General features: G+C 38.3%; 1 protein-coding gene across 6 annotated transcripts in view; it reads right to left on the bottom strand.

Moving 5' to 3' along the window:
- LOC132680603 (phospholipid-transporting ATPase IB-like) overlaps nt 1-26,920 on the bottom strand; it is a 222,975-nt gene that overhangs the window by 64,210 nt on the left and 131,845 nt on the right. For 5 of the 6 annotated variants that reach the window (XM_078445640.2, XM_078445698.2, XM_078445719.2 and 2 more), the window contains 2 exons: nt 22,332-22,406; nt 2,434-2,556 (listed from right to left, as the gene is read on the bottom strand). In XM_078445640.2, coding sequence (XP_078301766.2) covers nt 2,434-2,556; nt 22,332-22,406 — 198 coding nt within the window. The remainder of the gene's footprint in view (nt 1-2,433; nt 2,557-22,331; nt 22,407-26,920) is intronic. The other variant, XM_078445736.2, reaches the window with a different exon arrangement.

The raw sequence follows: 26,920 nt of genomic DNA, 5'->3' as shown, positions 1-26,920 counted from the left end.
TCCTCTCCAACTGAGTAATTAGACAGAAAATTAATGTAGAAGAATGTAGAAGTTTGAACACTACGAAGTTGACCTCATTTAACATTCTGTCCAAGTAAAGATGAAATACTTATCAGATAGACCATATTCTGAGCCATGAAGTAAGACTCAATACAGGGGAAAGTGGGTGTTGGGCACTGAGGAGGGCACCTGTTGGGATGAGCACTGAGTGTTGTACGGAAACCAATTTGACAATAAATTATATTATAAATTATATAATTATATTATAAAATTATATATAATACATATTATAAATTATATATTATAATTATATTATAAATTATATTTAATATATGGGTGCCTGGGTGGCTCAGTGGGTTAAGTGTATGACTTCCCCACTCATACTCTGTCTCTGTCTCCCAAAATTGAATAACAGTTAAAAAAATGTTTTAATTGTATTTAATATAAAAAAAAGACCCATGTTTCTTCCAGGCATCTATATATTTTTTTAATTGAAGCACAATTAACATAGTGTTATATTAGTTTCAAGTGTACAATATAATGACTAATAATTCTAAACACTATTCAGTGCTCATTATGATAAGTGTACTCTTGATTCTCTATTTTACCCATTCTCTTACCCACCTCTCATCTGGAAACCACCAGTTCATTCTCTGTATTTAAGAGTCTACTTTTTGACTCTTTTTTCCTTTGTTCACTTGTTTCTTAGATTCCACATATGAATAAAATCATATGGGATTTGTCTTTCTCCGACTGACTTATTTCACTTAGCATTATACCCTGTAGGTCCATCCATGTTGTTGCAAATGGCAAGATTTCATTCTTTTTATAGGTGAGTAATAGTCCATTGCTTATATATACCACATCTTCTTTACCCATTTGTCTACTGATGGACACTTGGGTTGTTGCTTCCATATCTTGGCTATTGCAGATAATGCTGCAATAAATATATGGGTGCATAGGGATTAATATGCAAAATATATAAAGAACAAGTAAGTTTTTTTATGAGCGTAAGTTCAACTCAATACCAAGAAAACAAATAATGTGATTTAAAAATGGGCAGAGGATGGTCATGCAAGCTGGTGCAGCCACTCTGGAAAACTCAAAAAACTAAAAATAGAACTACCCTACGACCCAGCAATTGCTGGGATACAGGTGTGCTGTTTCAAAGGGACACATGCACCCCCATTTTATAGAGCACTATCGACAATAGCCCAAGTATGGAAAGAGCCCAAATGTCCATCGATGGAGGAATGGATAAAGATGTGGCATATATATACAATGGAGTATTACTCGGCAATCAAAAAGAATGAAAGCTTGCCATTTGCAACTGCATGGATGGAACTGGAGGGTATTATGCTAAGTGAAATTAGAGAAAGACAAAAATGATATGACTTCACTCATATGAGGACTTTAAGAGACAAAACAGATGAACATAAGGGAAGGGAAGCAAAAACAATATTAAAAACAGGGAGGGGGACAAAACATAAGAGACTCTTAAATAAGGAGAACAAACAGAGGGTTACTGGAGGGGTTGAGGGAGGGGGGGATGGGCTAAATGGGTAAGGAATCTACTCCTGAAATCATTCTTGCACTATATGCTAACTAATTTTGATGTAAATTTAAAAAAAAAAAAAATGGGCAGAGGGCCTGAATAGACATTTTCCCAAAGAAGACATACAGATGGCTGACACATGAAAAGATGTTCAACATCACCAGTCATCATGGAAATGCAAGTCAAAACCACAATGAGATATCAATTTATACCTGTCAAATGGCTGAATGAAAAAAACTCATGGAATAACAAGTGTTGGCCAGAATGTAGAGAAAAAGGAACCTTCATGTACTGTATAAATGCAAATTGGTACACCCATCGTGGAAAACAGTATGACAGTTACTCAGAATATTAAAAATATAATTATCATGTGGTCCAATAATGGCACTTACTGTGGTATTTACCCAAATGGTACTTACCCAAAGAAAGCAAAAGTACTAATTTGAAAAGATACTTGCAGGTGTCCATATATTTTTAAAGCTTCACTAATAACTGGGATGCAGTTAGGTTTACTCTAAATCTCAACTCCGTGATCCCAGGAAGAAAGCATTCCAGAAGAATCGCTTGTCTCCTCTAAAAATAGGCCTGAGTCCCTCATTTGTACTTTCCAGGATTGGCCCAATGCACAGCATGCCTCCTGAAGCTGCTCTGTGCACAGTTTGTGGGACCACACATGGTGCCTTGTTTCTTTTTCTTTAGTTTCCCTCTGCCACATATTGTTATTTAAATCTCAGTTCCCTAGATAAACTAAACTACAAGGTAAATGATTGTATAAGGCTGCATTCCTTGGTTTTTAAATTATTTTTTTTAAGCATCAGAAAAGGAAAAGAGGTACCTTTGGAGTTGAGATGAAAACCTGCATTAAATCTTCTGTTTACCTTTGTGTTGAAAATTTTCCCTGCCTGAGAAATCCTATAGAGTTGTGGGCACCTAAGCAGGCTCTTCTCACTGCAACACTGTTCAAAGATTCCCAGAGTAAGAGGTGGTAATGAAGTGAAAATCTACATAGAAAACAAGGATTTATTAAAAAGAACTTTTAGTCTGTGACTAAATTAATAATATTGTAACAATGTCACTTTCCTGACTTTGATAATGTATTACTACTCTTAAGATATCATTATGGGGGAAGCTGGTTGAAGGATACACAGAACTATTTTTGCATCTTCTGGTAAGTCTTAAACTATTTAAAAATAAAAATTACTGGGGTGCCTGGGTGGCTCAGTCGGTTGAGCGTCTGACTTCTGCTTAGGTCATGATCTCGTGGTTCCTGGGTTCAAGCCCCCCACAGGGCTCGGTGCTGACAGCTCAGGGCCTGGAGGCTGCTTGGGATTCTGTCTCCTGCTCTCTTTGCCCCTCCCCCACTTGCACTCTTTCTTTCTCTGGCTGTCAAAAGTGAATAAATAATAAACAATTTTAAAAATAAATAAAAATAAAAATTATTTACAAAGAAGATATTAATAAGTCACATAGATTCAAACACATTACCAAATCACGACTTAATTTTCTGATCCAACCCTTTGGTTCAGGAGGTTATAACTGTGTAAATGTTGCTTTATGAGCATAAAATGAATACGTTTTTTCTTCTGTTTAATGAGGTAAGACAAACTGACTAGATATTTTAACAATAGGCATAATACTGCCCAATATATCTACCAATAATGACATTCGTATCCCTCATAAGAACCAGTTGTTTACAATTTTTTTTAACGTTTATTTTTGAGAGCGAGTGAGCATGAGCAGGGGAGGGGCAGAGAGAGAGGGAGACACAGAACCTGAAGCAGGCTCCAGGCTCCGAGCCGTCAGCACAGAGCCCGACACGGGGCTTGAATCCACAAACTGTGAGATCATGACCTGAGCTGAAGTCGGACACTTAACTGACTGAGCCACCCAGGGGCCCCAACAACCAGTTGTTTTCTAAGCTAGTTCACTTGACAGGACTGGCACATAGTAATTACTCAGTAAATACTTTTGTGAATGTTAGATTAAACAAAAAATATATAAAAAAAATTCTTTATCTTGATAATAATCAGAAACAAAGAGATGTTTCCCAGTCACTTACTCTTCAAATATTTTATTAACAATCATTATGCCAGCGACCGTATTAAATGAAAAGTACGTGACCCTTTAAAAAGTTCTGGACCTTGTCAGGGAGGGAACGCTGTAACAGCAGATACAGTAACATGAGAAAAATGGGGAAGTAAGGGAAAAGTTTAAGAAGGAGAAAGGGGAGAAAATGAGAGGAGAGGAGACTAGCAGGAAGACGGAAGTGCGTGAACTATGTCCATTGAGGACTGAGAAGTGCTTTCAGAAAGACTCCTTGGATAAAGGACACTTGAAGCTCACCAGAATTTACATGTTTCTGCTCCATTTGGTTTCAGTGCCTTTGCCAGTTTAACCAGGGATTCTTCACAAAGAGCAACAAGGCTCGCTGAGCGAGTGCTTTTCACACCTCTGGGCCTCTTATGTTTGCTGTTGTCTCATTGGCCAAATCAAGTCACATGACCAAACCCAGAGTCGGTCGGGTGGGTACACCAAAGTTGTGGATACACCAACTGGGGGAGGTTTACTATAACGATCTAACACAACACGCGACTCATGTAGATTTTCTAGAATTTTGTACAAAATATTGACAGCAACTAAATAAAGCATTACTTCTTTTTCAGTTCTTTTGTTTTGTTTTGTTTTTGACTCATTGCACTGGCTAGGACCTACATATGATGTTGAATCGAAGTGGTAAGAATGTCCATTCTTCTTGACCTTAGGGGACCAGGTTTTGCCATTAGGTATGATGTTAGCTGTAGGTTTTTCAGAGAAGCACTTTCTTAGTGCTTCTCAGAATGAGTGATAAATTCTCTCAAATGTCTTTACTGCATTTGCTGAGATGATTATATGGTTCTTCCTTTTATATCTTTTTATTTTAAGTTTTTTTTAGAGACAGCATGTGCCTGTGCAGAGGTGAGGGGCATAGTGGGGGAGAGGGAGAATCTTAAGCTGGCCCTGTGCTCAGCACAGAGGTCATAACCTGAGCAGAAATCAAGAGTCTGCCACTCAACTGACTGAGCCACCCAGGTGCCCCTTCCTTTTAAATCTTATAAAAAGGTGTATTACGCTGAATATTAAATAGTAAACCAAACTGCATTTCTGAGATAAATCCTAATTTGTCAAAAAGTTTTTTATATTGCTGGATTTGATTTGCTAGAATTTTTTGCATCTGCAATCTTGAGGGATATGGGATTGGAATATTCTATTCTATTTTGTCTGGTTTGATATCTGGGTAATACTGCATCATAAATGAGTTGGGGTATTTCCTCCTCCTCTCTTTTCTGGAAAAATTTGTCTATATTTTGTTAATACTTCTGAAGGTTTTCTTTAATATATGGGAAGGTTTTTAACTAAGAATTTAAAGTTTTTTAATAGATACGGGGATGTTACGGTTATCTGTATCTTCTTGGGTGATATTTAGTAGTTTGTGTCTTTCAAGGAATTTGTCAATTTTATTCAAAATGTAAAATAGGTCATAAATATTCCTATATTTGCTGATAGCCATTTGTTATCTGTAAGACCTGTAGACCCCTCTACCATTCATTCCTAATATTGGTTAATTTCTATCTTCTTTTTATAGTGTGCTTGATCAGTCTGAATAGAGATTTATCAACCTCATTTGTCTTCTTTTAAGAACCAGTTTTTACTGCCTTTTTTTTTTTTTTTTTTTTTTGCTTTACACTTATTTTAATCATGCTGTTTTCTTTTATGTTTATTTTGCTTTGTTTATTCTGGACTTCTTTGAATCTTCCTTTTCTAGTTTCTTCAGGTTGGAGCTTGATGTTAGACCCTAAATTACTGGTATAAGCATTTAAAAAATGTAAATGTTCTCTAAGCACTGCTTTAGCTACATCTTACATAATTTGAAAATTTTTGTTTTTTCTGTTCAAAATATCTCCTAAATATTCCTGCGATTTCTTCTGTGACCATGATGTATTTAGAAGTGTGTTCGTTAATTATCAAATATGTGGGTGTTTTCCTAAGGAATTACTGTTATTCCTTTATTGTTTATTGTTACTGCTATGTAGTTTAAATCCACTGAGATCAAAAGAACATCTTCTGTGTGATTTTAATCCTTTTCAATTTACTAAGACTTGCCTTATCACTCAGCATGTAGTCTATTGATGAATGTTTTATATGCAACTTGAAAAGATTGTGTATTTTGCTGTTGTTGAGTAGAATTTTCTATAAATGTCAAAGGAAAGTTCTTTTACTGAGGTATAGTTGACTCCTAATGCTACATTAGTCATACAACATAGCAGTCAACAACTCTGTACATGATGCTGTGCTCACTTCAAGTGTAACCACCCCTTATCACCACACAATACTATTATGATATCATTGACTGTATTCACTGTGCTGTACCTTTCATCCCATGACTTATTCATTCGTAACTGGAAGCCTGTATCTTCCACCCACCTTTATGCATTTTGCCCATCCCCCAGCCCTCTGACAACTACCAGATTATGCTCTGTATTCATGGATCTCTTTTGGCTTTGTTGCTGTTGTTGTTAGTTTGTTCACTTGTTTTGTTTTTAGATTCCACATATAAGTGAAGTCATGTGGTATTTGTCTTTCTCTGACTTATTTCACTTAGTACAATACCGGCTAGGTCCATCCATGTTGTTACAAATGGCAAGATCACAGTCTTTTTTTTTTTTTTATGACTGAGTAATATCCTTTTGTGTGTATATACATCGTCTTTATCCGTTCATCTATGGGTGGGCACTTGGGATGCTTCCACGTCTGGGTATTGTAAATAATGCCACCACAAACATAGGGGTCCACATATCTTTCAGAATTAGTGTTTTCATTTCTTTGGGTAAATAACTAGTAGTAAAATTACTAGATCCTGTGATATTTTTATTTTTAATTTCTTGAGGAAACTCTATACTTTTTTCCACAGTGCTTGCACCGATTTAAATTCCTACTAATGGGGATTTCCCTATTGGTTCCCTTTTCTCCACATCCTTGCCAACACTTGTTATTTCCTGTCTTTTTGTTATTAGCCATTCTGATATGTGTGAGGTGATATCTCATTGTGGTTTTGATCTGCGTTTTCCTGATAATCACTAATGTTAAACATCTTTTAATGTTGTCTGTTGGCCATCTGCGTGTCTTCTTTGGGAAAATGTCTATTCAGGTCCTCTGCCCATTTTTCAATCACATTTTTTTAATGTTGAGTTGTATAAATTCTTTACATATTCTGTATATTAATTCCTTATTGCAATGTCTTGCAAATATCTTCTAGGTTACCTTTTTGTTTTATTAATGGTTTCTTTTGCTGTACATTTTATTTTGGTAGAGTCACAATTGCTTATTTTTCTTTTGTTTCCCTTGCCTGGAGAGATATATCCTTAAATATGTTGCTAAGGATGATGTCCAATAAATTACTGCCTATGCTTTCTTTTAGGAACTTTATGGTTTCAGTTCTCACTTTTAGATCTTTAATCCACTTTGAGTTTTTGTGTATGGTGTTAAGAAAGTGGTCTAGTTTCATTCTTTTGCGTGTAGCTGTCTTGAAAAGACTGTCTTTCTTCATTCTTGCCTCCTTTGTCATAGATTAATTGGCCGTTTAAATGTGGATTTATTTCTGGGCTTTCTATCCTGTCCCATTGACCTACGTATCTGTGTACGTGCTGGTGCCATACTGTCTTGATTACTATAGCTTTTTAGTATATCTTGAAATCTGGAATTTTTATGCCTCCAGCTTTGCTGTTCTTTCTCAATATTGCTTTGGCTGTTCAAGGTCTCTTGTAGGTCCATACAAATTTTAGGATTGTTTGTACTAGTTCTGTGAAAAATGCTATTGGTATTGATGGGGACTGCCTTGAATCCATAGATTGCTTTGGGTAGTCTGACATTCTAATGATATGAATTCTTCCAATCTATGAGCATGGTATATCTTTCCATTTCTTCGTGTCCTCTTCAGTTTCTTTCATCAGTGACTCACAGTTTTCAGAGTATGGTTCTTTCATCTCATTAGCTAACTTTATTCTTAGATATTTTATTCCTTTTGGTACAGTGTAAATGGGATTATTTCCTTAATTTCTCTTTCTGCTGCTTTATTATTTGTGTATAAAAACATATTTCTGTAGATTAATTTTGTATCCTACAACTCTATTGAATTCATTTACTCTAAAAGTTTTTTTGGTGGCTTCTTTAGAGTTTTTATGTATAGTGTTGTCATCTGTAAATAGTAACAGCTTTTCTTTCCATTTTCAATCTCTTATGCCTTTTATTTCTTTTTCTTATCTGATTATGTGGCTAGGACTTCCAGTACTATGTTGAATAAAAGTGGTTAGAGTGAACATCATCGTCATGTTGCTCGTCTTAGAGGAAAAGCTGTTTTTCACCATTGAGTATGACCTATCAGGTGTGGGTGTGTCCTACGTGGCCTTTGTCATGTTGATGTATGTTCCCTGTAAACACACTTGAGAATTTTTATCATGAATGATGTTGAATTTTGCTAAAATTTTTTTCTGTATCTATTGAGATGGTCATATAATTTTATCCTTCGTTTCGTTAATATGGTGTATGACATTGATTGATTTGCAAATATTGAAACATCCTTGCATCCCTGGAATTAATCCCACTCAATCATGGTGAATAACTGTTTTAATGCATTGTTGGACATGGTTTGCTAATGTTTTATTACATATTTTCATCTATGTTTATCAGGTGTATTGGTTTGTAGAGTTCTTTTTATGCAGTGTCTTTGTCTGTTTTTGGTATCCAGGTAATGCTGGCTCATAGAATGCATTTGGGAGCTTTCCTTCCTCTTGTTGGGATGGTTGGAGGAGAAAATTGTTTGGTAGAGTCTTTAAATGTTTGGTAGAGTTCACCTGTGAATCCATCTAGTCCTAGACTTATTCGTTAGGAATTTTTGATTACTGATTCAGTTTTGTTACTAGTACTGTGTTCAGAATTTCTATTTGTTCTTAATTCAGTTTTGAGAACTTATATATTTCTAGGAATTTATCCATTTCTTGGACGTGGCCCAATTTGTTGGCATATAATTTCTCATAATAGTCTCTTATAATCCTTTGTATTTCTGTGGTGTTTATTACTTCTAATTTCTGATTTTATTCATTGGAGTCCTCTTTTTTCTTGATGATTCTGGCTAAAGGTTCATCAAATTTGTTTATTTTTTCAAAGAACTAACTCTCGGTTTCCATGATCTTTTTTATGTATATGTATGTATGTATATATGTTTATTCTCTGTTTCACTTATTTTTTTTCTGTTCTTTATTATTTCTTTCCTTCTACTGACTTTGGACTTTGTTATTTTTCTGGGTCCATGACATGTAAGCTTAGATTGTTTATTAGAGATTTTTCTTATTTCTTGAGGTAGGTGTGTATGGTTAGAAATTTCCCTCTTTAGAACTTCTTTGCTGCATCCCAAAGATTTTGGACTATTGTGTTTTCATTTTCATTTGCTCCGTGTATTTTTTAAAAATGTTTTAACGTTTATTCACTTTTGAGAGAGACAGACACAGCACAAGCAGGGGAGGGGCAGAGAGAGAGGGAGACACAGAATATGAAGCAGACTCCAGACTCCGAGCTGTCAGCACAGAGCCCAGTTGGGGCTCGGAATCACAAACTGCGAGATCATGACCTGAGCCCAAGTTGGATGCTTAACCAACTGAGCCACCCAGGCATCCCATGCCTCCATGTATTTTTTAATTTTCCATTTGATTTCTTTCTTGACCTATTGGTTATTTAGTAGCATGTTGTTTAAAATCTAAGGTTTGTGCTTTTTCCAAAGAGTTTTTTTCTTATAATTGATTTCTAGTGTCATACTATTATGGTTGGAAAAGATATTTGATATGATTTTAATCTTACTAAATTATTGAGACTTGTTTTGTGGTTTAATATATGATCTACCTAGGAAAATGTTCCATGTGCGCTTGAAAAGAATGTGTATTCTGTTGTTTTTGGATGGAATGTTCTGTATGTATCTGTTGAGTCTATCTAGTCAAATGTGTCATTAAAGACCCTGTTTCTTATTGATTTTCTGCCTGAATGATCTATCTATTGATGTAAATGTGGTGTTAAAGTACCTACTATTATTGTGTTGCTGTCAGTTTCTCACTTTATGTATGTTAATATTTGCTTTATGTATTTAGGTGCTCCAATGTTGGGTGCACAGATATTTATAATTGTTATATCTTCTTCTTGGATTGATTCCTTTATCATTATGCAATGCCCCTCTCTGTCTATTGTTACAGTCTTTATTTTAAAGTTTATTTAATCTGGGGCACCTGGGTGGCTCAGTCGGTTGAGCATCTGACTTCGGCTCAGGTCATGATCTCATGGTTTGTGAGTTCGAGCCCTGTGTCGGGCTCTGTGCTGACAGCTCAGAGCCTGGAGCCTGCTTCGGATTCTGTGTCTCCCTCTCTCTCTGCCCCTCCCCTGCTCACGCTCTGTCACTCTCTCTCTTTCAAAAATAAATAAACATTAAAAAAAAAAACTTTAAAGTTTATTTAATCTAATATAAGTATTATGGCTTTTTTCCCCCCATACCATTGGCATGGTTTGTTTTTCCATCTCTTCACTTTCAGTCTGTATGTGTTTAAGTCTGAACTTTCTTACAGGCAGCATATAGATGGGTCTTTTGCTTTGTTTTGTTTTTATCAATTCCATTATCCCTTGTCTGTCTATTTATTTTGAATATGAAATTTATTGTCAAATTGGTTTCCATATAAAACCTAGTACTCATCCCAATAGGTGCCCCCCTCAATGCCCATCACCCACTTTCCCCTCCCTCCTACCCCCCATCAACCCTCAGTGTATTCTCAGTTTTTAAGAGTCTCTTATGCTTTGGCTCCCTCCCTCTCTTTTTTTTTCCCCCATCCCCTTCCCCATGGTCTTCTGTTAAGTTTCTCAGGATCCACATAAGAGTGAAAACATACGGTATCTCTCTTTCTCTGTATGACTTATTTCACTTAGCATAACAGTCTCCAGTTCCACCCACGTTGCTACAAAAGGCCATATTTCATTCTTTCTCATTGCCACGTAGTATTCCATTGTGTATCTAAACCACAATTTCTTTATCCATTCATCCGTTGATGGACATTTAGGCTCTTTCCATAATTTGGCTATTGTTGAAAGCACTGCTATAAACATTGGGGTACAAGTGCTCCTATGCATCAGCACTCCTGTATCCCTTGGGTAAATTCCTAGCAGTGCTATTTCTGGGTCATAGGGTAGACCTATTTTTAATTTTTTGAGGAACGTCCACACTGTTTTCCAGAGTGGCTGCACCAGTTTGCATTCCCACCAACCGTGCAAGAGGGTTCCCGTTTCTCCACATCCTCGCCAGCATCTATAGTCTCCCGATTTGTTCATTTTAGCCACTCTGACTGGTGTGAGGTGATATCTCACTGTGGTTTTGATTTGTATTTCCTTGATGAGGAGTGATGTTGAACATCTTTTCATGTGCCTGTTGGCCATCTGGATGTCTTCTTTAAAGAAGTGTCCATTCATGTCTTCTGCCCATTTCTTCACTGGATTATTTGTTTTTCAGGTGAGGAGTTTGGTGAGTTCTTTACAGATTTTGGATACTAGCCCTTTGTCCGATATGTCATTTGCAAATATCTTTTCCCATTCTATCTGTTGCCTTTTAGTTTTGTTGATTGTTTCCTTTGCAATGCAGAAGCTTTTTATCTTCATGTGGTCCCAGTAGTTCATTTTTGCTTTTAATTCCCTTGCCTTTGGAGATGTGTCGAGTAAGAAATTGCTGCAGCTGAGGTCAGAGAGGTTTTTTTCCTGCTTTCTCCTCTAGGGATTTGATGGTTTCCTGTCTCACATTCAGGTCCTTCATCCATTTTGAGTTTATTTTTGTGAATGGTGTAAGAAAGTGGTCTAGTTTCATCCTTCTGCATGTCACTGTCCAATTCTCCCAGCACTATTTGTTAGAGTCTTTTTTCCATTGGATATTTGTTCCTGCTTTGTCAAAGATTAGTTGGCCATACTTTTGTGGGTCCAGTTCTGGAATCTCTATTCCATTGGTCTATGTGTCTGTTGTTGTGCCGATACCGTGCTGTCTTGATGATTACAGCTTTGTAGTAGAGGCTAAAGTCTGGGATTGTGATGCCTCCTGCTTTGGTCTTCTTCTTCTTCAATATTACTTTGGCTATTTGGGGTCTTTTGTGGTTCCATACAAATTTTAGGATTGCTTGTTTCAGCTTCGAGAAGAATGCTGGTGCAATATTGATTGGGATTGCATTGAATGTGTAGATTGCTTTGGGTAGTATTGACATTTTAACAGTATTTATTCTTCCAATCCATGAGCATGGAATGTTTTTCCATTTCTTTGTATCTTCTTCAATTTCCCTCATAAGCTTTGTATAGTTTTCAGCATACAGATCTTTTAAATCTTTGGTTAGGTTTATTCCTAGGTATTTCATGATTCTTGGTGCAATTGTGAATGGGATCAGTTTCTTTATTTGTCTTTCTGTTGCTTCATTATTAGTGTATAAGAATGCAACTGATTTCTGTACATTGATTTTGTATCCTGCAACTTTGCTGAATTCATGTATCAGTTCTAGCAGACTTTTGGCGGAGTCTATCGGATTTTCCATGTATAATATCATGTCATCTGCAAAAAGTGAAAGCTTGACTTCATCTTTGCCAATTTTGATGCCTTTGATTTCCTTTTGTTGTCTGATTGCTGATGCTAGAACTTCCAGCACTATGTTAAACAACAGCCGTGAGAGTGGACATCCCTGTCGTGTTCCTGATCTCAGGGGGAAAGCCCTCAGTTTTTCCCCATTGAGGATGATATTAGCTGTGGGCTTTTCATAAATGGCTTTTATGATGTTTAAGTATTTCCTTCTATCCCAACTGTCTTGAGGGCTTTTATTAAGAAAGGATGCTGCATTTTGTCAAATGCTTTTTCTGCATCCATTGACAGGATCATATGGTTCTTTTCGTTTTTTTTTATTAATGTGATGTATCACATGGATTGATTTGCGAATGTTGAACCAGCCCTGCATCCCGGGAATGAATCCCACTTGATCATGGTGAATAATTCTTTTTATATGCTGTTGAATTCGATTTGCTACTATCTTATTGAGAATTTTTGCATCCATATTCATCAGGGATATTGGCCTGTAGTTCTCTTTTTTTGCTGGGTGTGTGTCTGGTTTGGGAATCAAAGTAATGCTGGCTTCATAGAATGAGTCTGGAAGTTTTCCTTCTCTTTCTATTTTTTGGAATAGCTTGAGAAGGATAGGTATTATCTCTGCTTTAAATGTCTGGTAGAATTCCCCAAGGAAGCCATCTGGTCCTGGACTCCTATTTGTTGGGAGATTTTTGACAACTGATTCAATTTCTTTGCTGCTTATGGGTCTGTTCAAGTTTTCTATTTCCTCCTGTTTGAGTTTTGGAAGAGTGTGGGTGTTTAGGAATGTGTCCATTTCTTCCAGGTTGTCCGGTTTGTTGGCATATAATTTTTCATAGTACTCCCTGATAATTGCTTGTATTTCAGAGGGATTGGTTGTAATAATTCCATTTTCGTTCATGGTTTTATCTACTTGGGTCATCTCCCTTTTCTTTTTGAGAAGCCTGGCTAGAGGTTTATCAATTTTGTTTATTTTTTCAAAAAACCAACTCTTGGTTTCATTGATCTTCTCTACAGTTTTTTTAGATTCTATATTGTTTATTTCTGCTCTGATCTTTATTATTTCTCTTCTTCTGCTGGGTTTGGGGTGTCTTTGCTGTTCTGCTTCTATTTCCTTTAGATGTGCTGTTAGATTTTGTATTTGGGATTTCTCTTGTTTCTTGAGATAGGCCTGGATTGCAATATATTTTCCTCTCTGGACTGCTTTCACTGCATCCCAAAGCATTTGGATTGTTGTATTTTCATTTTCATTTGTTTCCATATATTTTTTAATTTCTTCTCTAATTGCATGGTTGACCCATTCATACTTTAGTAGGGTATTCTTTAACCTCCATGCTTTTGGAGGTTTTCCAAGACTTTTTCCTGTGGTTGATTTCAAGCTTCATAGCATTGTGGTCTGAAAGTATGCATGGTATGGTCTCAATTCTTGTCTACTTATGAAGGGCTGTTTTGTGACCCAGTATGTGATCTATCTTGGAGAATGTTCTATGTGTACTCGAAGAAAGTGTATTCTGTTGCTTTGGGATGCAGAGTTCTAAATATATCTGTCAAGTCCATCTGATCCAGTGTATCATTTAGGGCCCTTGTTTCTTTATTGGTCCTGTGTCTAGATGATCTATCCATTGTTGTAAGTGGAGTATTAAAGTCCCCTGCAGTTACCATATTCTTATCAATAAGGTTGCTTATGTTTGTGATTAATTGTTTTATATATATGGGGGCTCCTGTATTCGGCACATAGACATTTATAATTGTTAGCTCTTCCTGATGGATAGACCCTATAATTATTATATAATGCCCTTCTTCATCTCTTGTTACAGCCTTTAATTTAAAGTCTAGTTTGTCTGATACAAGTATGGCTACTCCAGCTTTCTTTTGACTTCCAATAGCATGATAGTTCTCCATCCCCTCACTTTCAATATGAAGGTGTCCTCAGGTCTAAAATGAGTCTCTTGTGGACAGCAGATAGATGGGTCTTGTTTTTTTATCCATTCTGATACCCTATGTCTTTTGGTTGGAGCATTTAGTCTGTTTACATTCAGTGTTATTATTGAAAGATATGGGTTTAGAGTCATTGTGATGTCTATAGGTTTCATGCTTGTAGTGATGGCTCTGGTACTTTGTGGTCCTTACAACATTTTACTCACAGAATCCCCTTAGGATCTCTTGTAGGGCTGGTTTAGTGGTGATGAATTCCTTCAGTTTTTGTTTGGGAAGACCTTTATCTCTCCTTCTATTGTGAATGACAGACTTGCTGGATAAAGGATTCTCAGCTGCATATTTCTTCTGTTGATTTCCTGCCATTGAAGATTTCCTGCCATTCTTTTCTGGCCTGCCAAGTTTCAGTAGATAGGTCTGTCACTAGTCTTATCAGTCTCTCTTTATATGTTAGAGCATGTTTATCCCTAGCTGCTTTCAGATTTTTCTCCTTATCCTTGTATTTTGCCAGTTTCACTATGATATGTCGTGCAGAAGATCAATTCAAGTTACGTCTGAAGGGAGTTCTCTGTGCCTCTTGGATTTCAATGCCTTTTTCCTTCCCCAGATCAGGGAAGTTCTCAGCAATGATTTGTTCAAGTACACCTTCAGCCCCTTTCTCTCTCTCTTACTCTTCTGGAATTCCTATTATACAGATATTATTCCATTTGATTGCATCATTTAGGTCTCTAATTCTCCCCTCATACTCCTGGATTTTTTTTATCTTTTTCTCAGCTTCCTCTTTTTCCATAATTTTATCTTCTAATTCACCTATTCTCTCCTCTGCCTCTTCAATCCGTGCTATGGCCGCCTCCATTTTATTTTGCACCTCATTTATAGCATTTTTTAGCTCCTCATGACTATTTCTTAGTCCTTTCATCTCTGTAGCAGTAGATTCTCTGGTGTCCTCTATGCTTTTTTCAAGTCCAGCAATTAATTTTACAACTATTATTCTAAATTCTTGTTATGTTATATTGCTTAGTTTTTGAGCAATTCGCTAGCTGTCGCTACTTCCTGGAGTTTCTTTTGAGGAGAGTTCTTCTGTTTTGTCATTTTGGACAGTCCCTGGGGTGGCGTGGAACTGCAGGGCACTTCCGCTGTGCTGTCTGGAGTAACTTGTGTTGGTGGGCGGGGCCGCAGTCACACCTGATGTCCGCCCCTAGCCCACCGCTAGGGGGCCACAGTCAGACTGGTGTGTACCTTCTCTTCCCCTCTCCCAGGGGCGGGACTCACTGTGGAGTGGTGTGGCCCCTGCCTGGGCTGCTTGCACGCTGCCAGGCTTGTGGTGCTGCTTCGATGGGATCTGGCCGAGGGCAGATTAGCCAGGGTGGATCCTCAAGGTGCACAGGGGCGGGAGGGGCAGGCTCAGCTCGCTTTGCGAGGGTGGTCCCCTGTGGGAGGGGCCCTGCAGCGCCGGGAGGGAGGCAGGCCCGTGGGAGGGATGGATCCACAGAAGCACAGCATTGGGAGTTTGCCCGGCGCAAGCAAGTTCGGTGTCCGGTTCCCTTTGGGATTCCGGCTGGGGGATGGGCGAGGGAGATGGCGTTTCCCGGTGCCTTTGTTCCCCACCAAGCTGAGCTCTGTCATCCGGGGCTCAACAACTCTCCTTCCGGTGTCCTCTCACCCTCCCCACTCTCCGAGAGCAGAGCTGTTCACTTTTACCATTCCAGATGTTAAGCCCCGCTGGCTGTCGGAACACACTCCCTTCGGCCCCTCTGCTTTTGCAAGCCAGACTCGGGGGCTCTGCCTTGCCGGGTGGGCTGGCCGCCCCTCCACCACCCCGGCTCCCTCCTGCCAGTCCGTGGAGCGCGCACCGCCTCTCACCCTTCCTGCCCTCTTCCGTGGGCCTCTGGTCTATGCTTGGCTCCAGAGAGTCCGTTCTGCTAGTCTTCCGGCGGTTTTCTGGGTTATTTAGGCAGATGTGGGTGGAATCTAAGCGATCAGAAGGAGGTGAGCTCAGTGGCCTCCTATGCCACCATCTTCCCTTGAATCTCCCGATGTCTGTTTTTAGATTTTACTTAAATCCAGAGGCGCCTGGGTGGCTCAGTCGTTAAGTGTTCAACTTTGGCTCAGGTCATGATCTCACGTTCGTGGGTTCAAGCCCCACACTGGGTTCTGTGCTGACAGCACAGAGCCTGGAGCCTGCTTTGGATTCTGTGTCTCCCTCTCTTTTTGCTCCTCCCTTATTCATGCTCTGTCTCTCTCTCTCTCTCTCAAAAATAAATAAAAGTTAAAAAAAATTAAATTTTGTTTAAGTCCAAGTTAGTTAACATTATTATAATGGTTTCGGGGTAGAATTTAGTGATTCATCATTTACATATAACACCCAGTGGTCATCCCAACAAGTGCTCTCCTTAATGCCCCTCACTCATTTAGCCCATCTCCCTACCCAACACCACTCCAGCGGCCCTCAGTTTGTTCTCTGTATTTAAGAGTCTCATGGTTTGTCTCCCTCTCTGTTTTTAATCTTATTTTTCCTTCCGTTTCCCTATGTTCGTCTGTTTTGTTCCTTAAATTCCACATAGGAGTGAAATCATATGGTATTTATCTTTTCTTAATGGAGCATTTAGACCATTTGCATTTAAAGTAATTATTGATAGGTATGTACATATTGCCATTTTGCTCATTGTTTTCTGATTTTTTTTTTTTTGTAGTTCTCTGTTCCTTTCTACTTCCCTTGTTCTGTTTTCTTGTGATTGATGTCTTTCTTTAGCATTATATTTGATTTTATTTCTCTTTATTTCGTGTGTATGTATCATAGGTTTTTGGTTTGTGGTTACCATGAGGTTTGTATATAACTTCCCTAAGTATATAGGAATCTGTATTAAAATGATGGTTACTTACATTTGAACACATTGTAAAGGAATTTCGTTTTTTCTCCCCCCTCCACATTTGATGTGTATGTTATATTTTGCATTTTTTTGGGAGTCCTCTTTTTAGATATAATTGGTTGTATTTCTTTGGTCTTTAACCTCAATACAAGATTTAGAAGTGATTGTTCTACTACCTTTACTGAATGTTTGCTTTTACCCACGAAATATTTTCTTTTCTAATCTTCTAATTATGGCATTTTCTTTTCCATTCGATTGTAGGTTTTTTCCTTTCAGCACTTTGAGTTTCTCATGTCACTTTGTGTTCCATGCAATTTCTCCTGAAAAATCAGCTGTTAGACTTATGGGATTTCCCTTGTACAAACTAGTTGCTCTTCTCTTACTGCTTTTAAAACTCTGTGTCTTCGGGCACCTGGGTGGTTCAGACGGTTAAGTATCTGACTTTGGCTCAGGTCCGATCTCACGGTTTGTGAGTTTGAGCCCCACGTCCGGCTGTGTGCTGACAGCTCAGAGCCTAGAGCCTGCCTCAGATTCTGTGTCTCCCTCTCTGCCTCTCCCCTGCTTGCACTCTGTCTCTCTCTCTCAAAAATAAACATTAAAAAATTAAAAAAAAAACTCTATGTCTTTAATCTTCAACATTTTAATTATTAGTGTCATGTCGTAGACCTCCCTGGTTTCGCTGGAACTCTCTCTGCTTCCTGAACCTAGATGTCTATTTCCTTTCCCAAGTCAGGGGATTTTTTTGCCTCTTATTTCTTCCCATAAGTTTTCTGCCCTTTTCTCTCTTCTCCTTCTGGGACCCCTATAATGTGAATGCTTTTTCACTTGATATTGTCCAAAAGATCCCTGAACCTATCCTCATTTTTAGAAACTCTTTTGTCTTTTTGCTGTTCGGGTGCTTTCCATTACCCTGCCTTCCAGGTCACTGGTCTGTTATTCTGTTCCTCCAATCTGTTGGTGATTCCCTCTGGTGTATTTTTCAGTTATTGTATTCTTTCAGTTACTGTATTACGAAGAACCTGATTGGTTCTTTTTTATGTTTTCTATCTCTTTGTTGATGTTCTCACTGAGTTCAACCACTCTTCTCTCCAATCTGGTGGGCATGTATTTGACCATGACTTTTTTTTTAAATTCTGAGAGAGAGAGAGAGAGAGAGAGAGAGAGAGAGAGAGAGAGACTGACTGTGAGTGGGAAGGGGCAGGGAGAGAGAGAGAGAGAGAGAGAGAGAGAGAGAGAGAGAGAGTTCCAAGCAGACTCTGCGCTGTCAGCACAGAGCTCAATGTGGGGCTTGAACTCCCAAACCATGAGATCATGACCTGAGCTGAAATCAAGAGTCAGATGCTTCACTGACTGAGCCACCCAGGTGCCCCTACTTTGAATCCTTTATTGGTTATCTCCCTTTCGTTTAGTTCTTTCTCTGAGGTTTTTGTCTTGTTATTTCATTTGGAGCGTAGTCCTCTGCTTCTGTATTTTACTTGACTTTCTGTGTTTGTCTTTGTCAATTAGGTGGAATAGCTATCCTCCTAAGCCTGAAGGGATGGTCTTGTGCATGGCTGTCCCCTGTGTAGATTGTGTGTGCCTGGTGACTTTGGCTGGCAGGAGCTGTGGCTGGCACGGGATGGAGTCCCGCGTGACTCCACGCTGGGGCTGCCCCGATAAAGTAGATGAAGCCGAAATGGGATTGGGTTGGAGTGATCCTGGGCTCTTGGCACAGAGGGTGTCCTGGCAGGACAGCTGAAGCTGAGGTGAGTGCAAGGCAGGACCTGAGGCTTTCCGCGCCGAGGGTACCGTGGCGAGACAGCGGAAGCTTTAGTGGGCTTGGGCTGGGGTAGTCCCAGGACTCTTCACACGGAGGGGCCCCTGGCGGGATGACTGAAGCTGTAGTGTGGGCCGGCCGGGGGCCCAGGGCTCTCCACGCAGAAGGAACCCCGGCGGGACCGCTGCAGGTGAGGCGAGTGCAGTCTGGGTGTCTCAAAGCGCTCACGGGAAGGGGTGCCCCGGGGGGCGGCTGGCGCTGAGGTGGGCGTGGGCAAAAGGGTCCCAGGGCGCTCTGCAGAGTGGACGCCGTGGCAGAGCCGCTGGAGCTGAGGCGGGATGCAGGCCAGAGGGTCCTAAGGACACTGCACGGGGGGGGGGTGCCCGGGAAGTCCTGTGGGCCTCGTGCGTCTCATGGCGCTTGGTGCCTCCGTCACCTTGGTGGGGTGACTGGGGCCGGTGTAGACTGATGTCCCGGGGCTCATGGAGGCGGTCGGCTGGCTCGGGCACCAGACCCTGCTCATTCGGGAGAGTTTAAGCCTCTGAAGGCAAGAGTCCATTTACTTAACTTGCCACTTAATTATATCAAGATCTGCTTCATTTCTCCTTCGTTTCTAATAAGCTGTGTTATTAGATTGTTACATAGTTAGGATTCTTAGGATTTCTAATTATTGGGATAATTACAGTGTAATTATAAATGTGGTTCAATTGAAATCTACCATGGTCCTGTTTTCTTCTGTTTGGTGCAGTCTTCCGTTTTACCTTATATCCTGACTTCTTTTGAAGTAATTGAATATTAAGATTTTACTCTATCTCTAGTATTGGTTCATCAGCCATAACTTTTGGGGGTTTTAGTTCTTTAAAATTTACAGTATACATATGCAGTGTATCACAAAATTCAAATAATACACTCCCAAATCCCTCCTCACATTCTTTGTGCTATCTTTATCATACGTTTTAATTCTAAATTAATGACAGTTCCCAGAATACATTATTAATTTTGTTTTAAACAGTTATCTGGCATCATGATTGAAAATGAGGGGAAGAGGGAAAGTGTCTTATAAATTCCCACATAATTAACATTTCCGTTCCTCTTTGGACAGATCCAGATTTCATCCTGATGTACTGTTCCTTTTGTCTGAAGAGCTTTCTTTCACATTTCAGGTATTACAGGTCTTCTGGTGAGGAGTCTTCTATTTTCTCGGTTCATTTTCAAAAGACATTTTTACCGCATATAGAATTTGGGGTTAATGGATTTGTTTTCCTTCTTTCAGATCTTTAAAGATATTCCACTGTCTTCTGCCCTGCATGGTTTTCAACGAGAAATCTGCTTTTATTCGCACGTTTGTGTTCTGTACACAGTATTGGTTTATGTGGTTGATTTAAAGATTATTCTCTTGGCCACTGATTTTCAGCAATTTGGTTATAAAGAACATTTGTGTGTTTCTCTTCAGGTTTCTTCTTCTTGGAATTTGTTGAGGTTCTTAGATTTGTGAGTTTTCATCAGATTTGACATTTTCGATCATTGTTACTTCAAATATTACTTTCTTTTTTGGCGACAGCCCCCCACTTTACAGCGGTTCTTTCCCTAGCTGCGGGTAGACTTTTCTCATGCAGACACAGAGCAGAAGCACTAGTTCGCAGGGGCCAGCTACGGATCTCGGGCGTCACGCTGTCTCTCTCTCTCAGTATAGTTCCCTCTGACATTCTAGCTGCCTGGGTCCTGCACTCCAACCTCTGTGTCTTCAACTCGCTTAGACACCTGGGCTTTCTTTTGGGTCCATCTTCCTGCATTGTGGCCTGGAAGAGGCCTTCTCTCAAGGATCACAGTCATGAGCAGCCTGTCGTTTAATGTTTGAAAATCATTATTTTATATACTTTGTCTGATAGGTTATTTCTGGCAGGAGGTTTCCTATAGCAGTTAGTCATGCGCGGAAGAAGCAGAAATAATACGTGACCTCCAGAAATAGTATGACAACCGATTTAAATTTAGCTCTCTCTTATTGCCAGTAACTATGAAAAATGTCTAGGCCTCCTCTTTTTTCCCCATCTGCAAAATATATTTATAATGAGATAAGATTTAGTAAGTCAATGGCTATTAGTAAGTCATCATATATTGTCCTAAAATGTCTATAATTTTAAGTTTCCCACCGTAGCCCTCATTTTACTGTTTATAAAAAAAAAAAAGTTTCTGTGCTTTTGTTCATTAAAGAAAAAAATAAGACTCTATTGACTAATATCTGTGGCCATGCATTCATATGAATGTTCTTCTTTTTTTTAATTTTCAAAAATGTTTGGTTTTTTTTGTTTGTTTGTTTGTTTTGAGAGAGGGAGAGCGAGAATCCCAAGCAGGCTCCTTGCTGTCCGCACAGAGCCCAATGTGGGGCTTAATCTCATGACTGTGAGATTATGACCTGAGACAAAATCAGGAGTCAGACACTTGACCGACTGAGCCCACCAGACACTGGTGAATTTTCTGACAGAGAGGAGAGACTGTGCCACTCCCTACCGCAGTATGTAACGACACTTCAAAAACAATAAACAAAGAAACAACACATCGAGTGTTGTCGTCTGTGACCAAGAGCCTGGTAGAGCAACTGTGTGTATGACCTCAGGTTCATGGGTGTAGTGCACTAGCCAGAAGCACCTGGAGTTGACTTGTAACTGTTCCTAGCACTAGACATCTTTGTATTATCGGACACTTAATGACTTCTGGCCGGGGACTTGTGTCTGTGCTGTTTCAGAGTTTAAGCTCCTAGAAGACAGAATTTTAGGGATTAAGGCACACAGCATCCAGACGGTAACATGACTATGACAGTGCAGTACAAAAGAAAAGTCATGATATGCTCACCGGGAGCCTATTTTTTACGCTAGGTTTCCCTAACTGCTAATCTTTAAAGTAGAATTAATAATACAAGAAAAATAAACCAAAAATTTTAAGATGAACTTAACCATATTGTTTATTCCCAGTGTTTGAATTTAAAATGAGTTAAGTAATGGTATGGGATTGCTTAGTTGTAGAAAATTCCATTTATTTATTACATTTATTCTTAACACAGGACTCGATATCAAATTCATCATTTCATACAAACACAGGATGATATATTTACAAAAGGACAAATTTTCTTCCAGGTTTAAAAGGCCATGGAGTTACACTATGAACACACACCCACATATACAAAGATAGATAAATATTAATTATATGTATTAAATGGAATTGGTTGAGGTAGAGTTCAGTAATAATTACTTGGCTTAAAAGCCTGAAAACATTGTGCAAGCATTCAGTAAGGAGATTTTGGATGTATTATCAAAATACATTGGTACAAATTTAATGCAGTTGCTATAGAATGATCTGCTATGATTGAAACCATGTGTGGAGAGCTTGGGCTTCTGCGGGATGTGTCGCAGCAACAAAGGCTCTAAAGATGTATTTGTGCTGCCCGCTATGTATACAGATGATTGACTTAGATACACTTCCCAGACGTAAACAGTAAAGGAATGTCACTGAAGTTTCGCATGCTATCAGATAGAGACAGGGAATGCTTACCACATTGTACAAGCCGATGCACCAGCGTTCAAATATAATCTGCCCAGAAAATCCATTAACAAAGGCGAACCAAAGCTGAAAGAGAAGAAAGTTCATGAAGTTTTGTATCAATACTGACCTAAATGTTTCCATTCACTGAAGTACTTAAAATACTATGCTTTATCATTCTTTTTTTCCCATGTCATCAAATGGAATTTTGCCAGAATGTAAATAAAATCAAGCTTGAGTGTTTGAGCTTAACAGAAAGGCAGTGCATTTATTTTAGAATTTTTATTTCATTCTTTATTTTTTGATAGAGAAAGAACAATAACAATTTCAATGAAATGCTTAGATCTGATTGTCCAATAATGCATTGTTTCAGTGAAAAGATCTCTGCCCCTCTGTGTTTACTGCAGCATTATTTACGATGGCAAAAATGTGGAAACAGCCCAACTATTCACCAGTAGATGAATGGATAAAGGAGAGGTGGTATATATACAATGGAATATTAACCATGAAATAGTGTGAGATCCCACCATTTGCAATAACATGGATGGACCTGGATTGTATAATGCTAAGTGAAATAAGTCAGAGGAAGACAAATACTATATGATTTCACCCCTGTGTGGAATTTAAGAAACAAAAGCAACCAACCAACCAACCAACAAAAAAACCCAGACCCTCAAATATAGAAAACAGACTGGGACTTGCCAGAGGGAAGGTGAATGAGAGGATGGGTGAAATAGGTGAAGGCGATTCAGACTATACTTCTCGTGATGAGCACTGAGTGACGGACGGAATGGTTGAGCCACTATGTTGTACATCTCAAACTAATATAACAATGTATATTATTTATACTCAAGTAGAAAAATTTAAGGCAAAGGACTGGTAATAACTAAGACAGTTTTAAAAATATATGGTGAGAAGACTCACTCTACCTGATGTTAAGGCTCATGGTAGTGCTACAGAATTCAAGACGGTGTGATGTTGGCAGAGGAACAGACACAGAAATCAAGGAGTTAGAGAACCCAGAAACACATAGTATGTATCTACATGAGTATGTCCAACTTATTTTAATTGTGGTAAGAACTATGACCAATTTTAAGTGTACAGTGCAGTAACGTTAAGTATATTCACATCGTTGTGCAACCAATTTCCAGAACTTTTTCATCTTGCAAAACTGAAACTCTGTACCCCTGAACAATTCCCCATATCCCTCAACCCTCAGCCACTGGTCACCAACACTCTCCTTTGTCTCTCTGAATTTGACTATTTTAGATACCCCATGTAAGTGGAATCATACACTGTTTGGCTTTTTGTGTGTGACTCATAGTTAGCCAATGTCCTCAAGGTTCATCTATATTATAGTATGTGTCAGAATTTACTTTCCTTTTAAGGCTGAATAATATTCCATTGTATTTATATATCATTTTGGTTATCTCTTCATCTGTCACTGGACGTTTGGGTTGCTTCTGCTTGGGTATTGTAAATAATGGTGCATTAAACATGGTGTGTAAATATCTCTTCAAGATTCTTGCTTTCAGGGGCACCTGGTTGGCTCAGTCGACTTCGACTCAGGTCATGATCTCGCGGTTTGTGAGTTCAAGCCCCGCATCGGGTTCTGTGCTGACGGCTCAGAGCCTGGAGCCTGCTTTGGATTCTGTGGCTCCTCCTCTCTCTGCCCCTCCCCTGCTCTCTTCTCTCTCTCTCTCAATAATAAATAAATGTTAAAAAAATTAAAAAAAAAAAGATTCTTGCTTTCAGTATTTTAGATACATACTCAGACGTGGAATGGCTGAATCATGTAATTCTATTTTTAATGTTTTGAGGAATCATCATACTATTTTCCATAGTGGTTGCACCAATTTCTATTCATACCTGCAGTTCACAAGGGTTCACTTTCTCCACATCCTCACCGACATTTGTTATTCTCTGGGGGTTTTGTTTTATTTTTTAATAGTAGCCATCCTAATTGATGTAATACTTGATTATGGTTTGGATTTACATTTCTCCAATGATTAGTGGTGTTGAACATTTTCTCACATGCTTGTTGGCCATTTATATACTATCTCTGTAGAAATGTCTGTTCAAGTTCTTTACCCAACTTTATATCAGATTGATTTTTTGTGGTTGAGTTGTAGGAGCTCACTATTCTAGACATTAGCTTATGAGATATGTAATTTGCGAGTATTTTTCTCATATCCTGTAGGTATTTTTACTGTGTTGACTGTCACAATCAACACAGAGGTTTTAACATTTGATGTAGAACCACTTGTCTGTATTTGCTTCTGTTGCATGTGCTTTCATATCATGTCCAAGAAAATTATTGTCAAACGCAGTGTCATGAAGATTTTCCATTTTATTTTCTTATAAGAGCTTTATAGTTTTAGGTATTATTTTTAGGTCCTTAATCAATTTTGTTAACTTTTGTAAATGGTGTGTTTGATTATTTATTTAATTTGCATATGGATATCCAGCTTTCCCACCAGCATTTGCTAAAGGGACTATCCTTTCGCCATTATGTAATCTTGGTGTTTTCGAAGATCATTTGGCCATATACACTAGGATTTATTTCTGGGTTCTTTATTTTATTCCATTGGTCTATATACCTGTTTTTATGCCAGTAAAACACATTTTAAATACTGTAACTTTGTATATGTTCTGAAATTAGGGAGTATGAGACTTCTCAGTTATTTTTCAAGATTGTTTTGGCTATTCAAGATGCTTTAAGACTCTGTATGAATTTTAGGATGCATTTTTCTATTTCTCCAAAACATGGGATTTTTGTAGGGATTGCATACAAATCTGCAGATCATTTGGGGTAATACTGTCATCTTAACAATATAAACTTTTACAATCTATAACCATGGGATGTCTTTCCATTTATTTGTATCTTCAAATTATTTCAGCAATATTTTGTAGTTTTTGGTGTACAAGTGTTTTTCCGCCTTGGTTTTCTTAATTTCCCTTTTTGATAGTTTGTTATTAGTGTATATAAATACAACATTTTTGTATGTTGGTTTGTATCCTGTTGCATTATTGAATTTATTAGCTCTGATCATTATTTTCTGACATCTTTAGGATTTTCCACATATAAGATCTTGTCCTCTGTAAACAGAGATACTTTTACCTATTCCTTTCTGATTTGGATGTTTTTCTTTCTTCCTTCCTTTCTTCTTCTTTTTTTTTTTTTCTTTTGCCCCAGTGCTCTTACTGGGACTTCCAGTACTGTGTTGAATAGAAGTGGTGAGAGCAGGCATCCTTGCCTTGTTCCTGATCTTAGAGGAAAGACTTTTAGTCTTTCGCCACTGAGCATGATACCAGCTATGGGATTTTCATATATGAAAATCCTTTATTATGTTGAGGAATTTTTTTTCTTTCTAGCCTGTTGAATGCTTTTATCATGTAAGAGTGTTGAATTTCATCAAATGCATTTTCTGCATCGAGATGATGTGCTTTTTTTTTTCCTTTGTTGACTGATTTTCATATATTGAACCATCTTTGCATTCCAGGATATGGTTTCTATTCCTTTTTTAATGTGCTGCTGAATTCAAGTTTGCTAGTATTTTGCCAAGGATTTTTGCACCTGTATTAATCAGGGATATAGGTTAGTAGCTTTCTTGTAGTGTTTTCTAGTGTCTTGTAATGTAGCTTTGGTTTTATAGTAATGCCAGACTCATAAAATGAGTTTGTGTTTGTTTCTCTATAATTTTTTGGAAGAGTTTGAGGTAGATTTTAATTCTTCTTTGAACGATTGGTATAATTTGCCAGGGAAGTATTTGATTACTGATCTGATCTCCTTACTAGTTATACTCTGTTGATATTTCCTATTTCTTTATTACTTGCCCAATTGATTTTTTACAAAGGTAGAAAACCAATTTAATGGAAGGATAATGGAAGGATATTCATCAAATAGCACTGAAGTAATTGAATTTCATGGGCAAAACAAATAGAAAATCTAAACCCTCCACTCTGCACAAAAATTCACTGAAAATGGATCATGACATTAAGTGTAAAACACAAGACTTTTAGAAAACTACACAGAGGAATGTCTTTGGAATCTAGATCTAGGCAAAGAGTTTTTTGACACAGAACCAAAGCATGATCCATAAAAGGAAAAATTGTAAATTGGACCACTTCAAAATTAAAAACTCTTATACTCTGAAAGACTCTATTAAGATGACAAAACAACATGATACAGACTAGAAGAAAATATTTGCAAACTACATATCTGCCAAAGGACTAATGTCTAAAATATGTGAAGAACTCTCAAAAATTAACAGTAAAAAATCAATTTAGTTTTTAGACAATTTAGACAAAAGATGGGAAGACACATTTCAGAAGATGTATAGATAGCAAATAAGTATATGAGAAGATGTTTAACATCATTAGCCACTGCAGAAATGCAATTTAAAACCACAATGAGGGGGCTGCGTGGGTGGCTCAGTTGGTTGAGTGTCCAACTCTTGATATCAGCTCAGGTCATGATCCCAGAGTCATGGGATCAAGTCCCAGAGTTGAACCTGCTTAAGATTCTTTCTCTCTCTCCCTCTGCCCCTCTCCCCTACTTACACTCTTTCTCTAACATAAAATAAAAATAATTAATTAAT

This window comes from Panthera onca, chromosome A1 (genome assembly GCF_046562875.1).
Source record: "Panthera onca isolate mPanOnc1 chromosome A1, mPanOnc1 haplotype 2, whole genome shotgun sequence".
Taxonomy (NCBI): Eukaryota; Metazoa; Chordata; class Mammalia; order Carnivora; family Felidae; genus Panthera; species Panthera onca.
The sequence above is the reverse complement of the archived record's forward strand: the minus strand, read 5'-3'. Positions and strand labels throughout refer to the sequence as shown.